The 6,002-nt window shown below is 46.2% G+C and overlaps 1 protein-coding gene across 1 annotated transcript; it reads left to right on the top strand.

The window, feature by feature from the left end:
• The first annotated feature begins 601 nt into the window (after positions 1-601).
• On the top strand, positions 602-6,002 carry LOC124683060. Its single transcript, XM_047217637.1, has 3 exons — positions 602-1,037; positions 5,004-5,230; positions 5,315-6,002. The coding sequence occupies exons 1-3, from the start codon at positions 623-625 to the stop codon at positions 5,969-5,971; spliced, it is 1,299 nt and encodes a 432-aa protein (XP_047073593.1). The 5' UTR covers positions 602-622; the 3' UTR covers positions 5,972-6,002.

Here is a 6,002-nt window from a genome sequence, read left to right as displayed (position 1 = left end):
GCCTATCCCCTACCATCGCCACTTCCTCCAGCTGCCTCCGTTTCACGTCTACCGATGTTGTTTCGTTCAGCCGCCATTGGCCAGGAACTAGGGTTTGGGGCAGAGCCGGACCAGAGGCGGGTAGGGGTCAACGAGAGGAAATCTGGGATTGGAAGAGGACGGCCGGGCGGGGAGAGGGAGAGGAGGGCGGGGATGGTACATACCGTCGCCGGCAGGGCCTGGTCGCCGGAGTACTGGGGTCGAGTAAGTCAGGCAACGGAACTCGGGAGGCTTCGTATGCCAAGGGGTACGCGGGCGAGGAGAGCCAATTCCAGGCCAATATGGAGGGTCGACCCTCCGAATCGTTCCTTTGAGAAAAACGCTTCGGGCGGGGCGGGATGGAATTCGCACCAGATTCTAGGAACTAATTCCTCGCCCCATCAAAACATTAGAATTAGAGGTTCTAATTCCAATTCCCGAATTCAGAGGCCAATTCACTGCATCCAAACACTACGTCACAAAAAAGAGTCCGAACCGAACAGGCCCGAAGGCCCCGAACGGGCCGGGCCTGAGTCGGAATATAATGCACCCCAGAGCGTCGTGTCTGTGCTCCCTAGCTGGTTCGTGTGGAAAAAGAGGAGTCATGTCTGACGCCGGCGGCGGCGAGGAAAACCAGGGAGAAGAAGGGGCGAGCAAAATCTCGTCCATGTTGCAGCCGCTACCAACGCCGCTCTTCTATAGCCGGCGGAGACGTTCCTCGCAGCACGCCAATTCGCAGCGACAAGAAGAGATGCTTCGCCCGGGATCAGAGCACGATCTCAAATCGAAATCGATCTCCTGCGAACCAACCACGGAGGTGCTTGATGAAGAGATGGATTGGCAGGAAGAGGAAGAGGAAGAGGAGGAGGAAGAGGAGGAGGAAGAAGAGGAAGAAGAAGAAGAAGAGGAGGAGGAGGAAGAAGAAGAGGAGGAGGATTCCATGGAGACTGAGAAGAAGGAGTTCGCTGAACACCTTGCCAGATGGGAATCCAGTTTTGGCAAGGGATACGAAGTTTTGAGTGAGTAAGCTTATCTGACTTTCGCATGCTTTTCTTCTTGTTACTGCACGATTGTCTCAAGCAAACCTCCGGGAGCCAAAAATATCCACTCAGAATTTAGAAAAATAAAATCAAAGTTAGATAGTGCTTATATTAATACAATACACAAGAATCTCCACTCAGATACAGTGGCGGAGCGTGAGCAAAATATAAGAGGGGCCCAACTCAATAGAAAACATCAAAGAAGCATAAAAAAATGGGGCATTTTATATAACATATGTTATATACTAATAGATGGCAATGTCATTATGATATATAGGGCATTGTTCTCGCAAATGCAACAGACATAACAGGTTAGAATACACCCCAGCATTATGGACTGTATTTTGGATGCTCCAAAAGAAAAGACAGCATATAAAGCCTAGCTAGAGATGGTTTTTCTTAGCTTTAAAATCAATAATTATATCTAGGTGTTCAGTTTAGGCTGCATAGGACCAAACCTCAAGTATGCTCTTCGTACATCTTTGCCTCTGATTTTCCTATCCATCTCCATCTTCCTTTTGATTTACATATTCCATAGCCATAGCATCAGGAATGGAGTTCAACAGCTTCTTCGTTTCGCTTTAAAAAAATTTCATCACCTTCTGTTTCCCCATTACTCCCTATATAAAAAATAAATAATTAATGCATTAATTGAGAAATTTGAGCAATTCAGTGGATTAATGGACTTCTAAACTACCGATGCAACCCAATTTTCAATGAAAAGATCAGAGTCAGAAATACATACATAAACTGGGCGCTGGTGCCCACCGCTGGCCGGTGGCATACGTGCAGGTTGGGGCACTGGGTGCAGGGGCTGGGCGGAGCAGCAGCCGCCCACGGTGCTGGATGGCGTCGCGCAGCACCAGGGGGGGGGGGGGATCGAGGGGCGAGGATGGGGGTTGACATGAGACCTAGCGATTGAGTGAGCTCGCCATGGAGATCGGCGAACGCATGATGATCTCTATTCCCTTCCGTCGTGGGCTGAGTTAGAGGACATAGTAAGAGTAAACTTTGTTTTGAAAGGGGGGGGGGGGGGTGGCCACTTTCGCCTCCACTACGCTCCGCCCGTGCTCAGATCACTGGAGCCCGGGAGCCAAAAATCTCCACTCCGATCAAAAGAAAAAGGATTGGTACATCTATGAAAAAAAATTCTCCAAGACTGCAATACTGTAGCTGACAATAATACAAAATTTTGCATACCAATACAATAGCTGGCGAGGGATTACCAGTAATCATTATGGCAGTCTCTTTCACAGCAGACTGTAGTTTGTACAGAACAGCAACGTAACAAACAGAAGTAAACATAATTCAAACACCCTCATTACATTACATTACATTATTGGGCAAATAAGTCTGCAGAATTTGATTACAAAAAAAAAGTTTAGGTTTGAGGAAACTTAAAAGACCTTTCCGTTTCATTTCATTGTAAGGGTAGGGTTTTCGTTACAGTCCTCCTAGGAGGTGAGACACAAACAAGAACGAAACAAAAAAATTAGTGCACATCCAGGTCATTGGTTGCACAACTCCATGCCCAGTGGCTCCTGCCTTAGCCCATTGTGTTGCTTCCTCCTTGATTCTGTTGACAAGCGTGCTGATAGATGGGCACGCTTGGTCGAAGATGCATTTGTTACGATGCTTCCATATGACCGTATCATCCAAGGTGTGAGCAAGGTCACAGAGGCGAGGCCTTTGTACATTTGCCTTCGAGGTGCTCTGCCTCACGTTGAGCCACCAATCCATTCAGTGGATGGTGGTCTGCAAGTCATGCACAGCCATGATAGGATCTCATGCCAGATCTGCCTGGGAAAAGGGGCACTCGAGGATGAGGGTGGCGCATTGTCTCCGGCTCCTGGTTGTAGAGAGGTACCCTCGGGTGTTGCTGCAGACCGCGGCATGCAAGGCGATCAGCCACCCAGCTGCGGTCAAAATTGGCCATCCAGTGAAAGTACTTCACACATGGATGTGCCTAGCTCTTCCAAATGAGCTTGCAAGCTCTGCAAAAGATTTATCCATGGAAGGCTGCTAGGTAAGCATATTGTGCAGAGTAGATACCACTCGTGGTCCACTTCCTTGTCATCTTGTCAGGTGACATGGATATGCCATATCGGGTCCTTAACGTTGGCGTCCCTGGTACAAAGCCCATGAAGAAATCCATATGAAGCTGAAAATAATGACATTATGTAAATTAGGAAAGCTAGGCCCATATCGGGTGAACCGACTTATGATGTAACATGACCTCGAGGTGGACTATGAGACCTAGCGCACTATATAAGGGCTAGGAGGAGCCACCGAGGAGGGACAGATTCAACTAAACGAAACACCCTGAAACCCTAGTTTCATATAATACAATCTTGGCGATTCGCCCTTGATCATACTTTTCGTCGGCTGCCTAGTTTGGCTGTCCGGTTTGTTGATTCGCCAGTGTCCTCCTTCCTAGTAACCCAAGTCCATCATCATGGGCATACAAGGTTAACCCTTTGTCATCAGGTTTTGCCAATAGCGTCGTTTGTTGGATCAAGAGCCAGATTTGTAGGTACTGGCCAATTTCTTGGATGCCTAGGGTTCCATGATGTACTACGCCCATCGATTTGCCAGCAGATCATCGGCGGCGGCCTCCTCTGCGCCGTTTGGGGATGCAGCGTAGAGGAGGGGCGCAATATCGCTGATGGAGCGCCCCTCTATCTAGCGGTCCTCCCAAGAATTTGGCGATCTAACCATTCCCACGGTCATAGTGGTGGAGGCGAAGAAAAGGGAGCGCTCTTCCGTTGTGAACTGTAGGTCAAGGCCACTCCACGCATGATTCTCGTATGTGGCTGAGCCAGCATAAGCGTAGGTGGGGCCAGTTCGCTCCAGGTCGTGGGTGCCAAGGCCACCTAGCGACATTGGTCAGGAGACACGGCGCCAGTTCACATGGCAGCTGCCTCCATTGGCCTCGGCATGTCCTGCCCATAGAAATCCCTGCTGGATTTTCTCGAGTCACTTGACGATCAAGTTTAATTCCAACATCAAAGTAGAACTAGCTTCCCACAGTGAAGATGCTAACCATGCCACAAGAATATCAGCTACTCATTTCCCTGTTGAATTATTCCCTCAAAGCATTAGTACAATTAGGAAGGAAGTTACTACTAATTGCTCAAACAAGAATTGGTACTCAAATATTTGTACAGATTGAAGACTTTTGACCCTCGACTAGAGGTTTTGGTAAAAACAACATAACGATATATGCTGGTCAGTTGTTTAATATCAACCGTAGGGGTAGCTCCTGCTGTATTTTATTGCCAAGATGAGTACAGAAAACAAAGGAGCTAAACTAATAAGTGCTTTAGGTACAACAGAGAGAAAGCATGAAAGAACTAAAGCAGTTCACACCCTTCAAGCAGTGTTCAGCAGTAAATTCATGTTATTTCGTTTAAATCTGAAAGTAGCAGATGGAATCAGATCAATATATATTGAACTAACTATATTAAGGCAATAGTGAACGGGTCAACTATCTTTGAAATGACTAGGTTAAGGCTGACTTGCATAGGCAACAGTCCAAGTGCAACATCCATTCCTGTCCAGTTTCTAGCGAAGCTAGTAAGACAATTAGTACTAGACTGTTAAACTACCAGGTCCATCCTGATGCTGCACTAAAATTTAGTACTCTAATATATTCTAACAATTTGCACTAGTCTGATTTTCATATACTAGGATATAATTTCATAGAGCCAACAAAACACAAAAAGGTGAACATTTTTTTTAACTGAGTATAAGATGAAAATTGGGTACAATGTGTGGATGGAGCCCGCTTTAGCAATGTTACCGGCAGTATGTAGCCAAATAAATTATGTTTTGTAGCTGATCAATCGAGTAAAATCCACATTATCTTTAGTTAGTCCATTCATATTCATATTAGAGTATTTGCCATACACAGTTTACTAATAATTGGGTGCTACATGAGTGCAGCGACTTTCAGTCCAATGCTCTTTACACACTGCGCACCGGGTTTTGTCCCGTTTGGGGCTGCTCGTGTCGGAAGCCTACAGATCTATTCTATCAAAATTGCTAAAATAAAACACCTGAAGTGGCCACTGTATGTGTACGGCGTGGTTGCGGCGCGAGACTACGTGGATAACAAACGCAATATTCTGTTCTATCGCACAAGCCATTGCTACCAGACCCTCACTAAAAATGTAAGTATCGTATTCTTTGTATTTGTTTTACTGTTCTTATTGCCTGCTTGTTGATTAGTTCCGGACTAACGATGAGATTTGCAGAATCCTTATTTGCACTTGACTGGCCCTTGTCGTGCAATTATGTCCAAGGAACCTGTCGAAATAGAAATCCAACTGAAATTAAGGGGACAGCCTGAGAGTAGAGCATTGATCAGTAGAGTTTTACGATATAACAATCCTCGCAATCTTGACCATTTTTATTCCTACCCCTCCAACCGCTTGTGCAAAATGGAGTTATGCTTCGAACAACTCGAACGGTCATGCCAGGCCACTGTGGTGGGTGTTCATGCTATTGAAGGGTCGCCTTTTAAGTATGGCGGACAAGTTGTTTGTTCTACATTACCTTGGGAGGATCCTTTTCGGAAAGTTGTCCTATTTGATTCAAAGAATGGGACAGGGCGAATGGTTTGTGAAGGAACAACGAGTGAAGAGTCACATGGTTACCTCGATCTGTCAAGGTGTGTTGTTTCTGTACAAGGAATGCTCAAAGTTTTCATACATACCTACTCACGCTCTGGTGCTATCCTTGCAAGTGGTCGGGTGGTGTTCAAAGCCAAAGAATGCCAAATGAGTAAAGCTACATGTGTTCTTCACGGCAGCAAGGCCTCCAACGACTCTAAAGTAAAGATTACCGTTGCTTGGTCCCGCCTGGTTACAACCAAAAACTGTATCGAGCTTAAGTGCCTAACTAATGTTTAGTGAAGCTCGAGCTTAATATTGCTATGGAAGT

This window comes from Lolium rigidum, chromosome 1 (genome assembly GCF_022539505.1).
Source record: "Lolium rigidum isolate FL_2022 chromosome 1, APGP_CSIRO_Lrig_0.1, whole genome shotgun sequence".
NCBI lineage: Eukaryota > Viridiplantae > Streptophyta > Magnoliopsida > Poales > Poaceae > Lolium > Lolium rigidum.
This window is presented reverse-complemented; position numbering and strand designations above follow the sequence as displayed.

Excerpts from the sequence above, each read along its gene's own strand:
- LOC124683060 (XM_047217637.1), top strand. The coding sequence starts at position 623 with ATGTCTGACGCCGGCGGCGGCGAGGAAAACCAGGGAGAAGAAGGGGCG. Across the intron at positions 1,038-5,003 it reads CAAGGGATACGAAGTTTTGA|CGACTTTCAGTCCAATGCTC; the intron begins GTGAGTAAGCTT and ends ACATGAGTGCAG. Across the intron at positions 5,231-5,314 it reads ACCAGACCCTCACTAAAAAT|AATCCTTATTTGCACTTGAC; the intron begins GTAAGTATCGTA and ends TGAGATTTGCAG.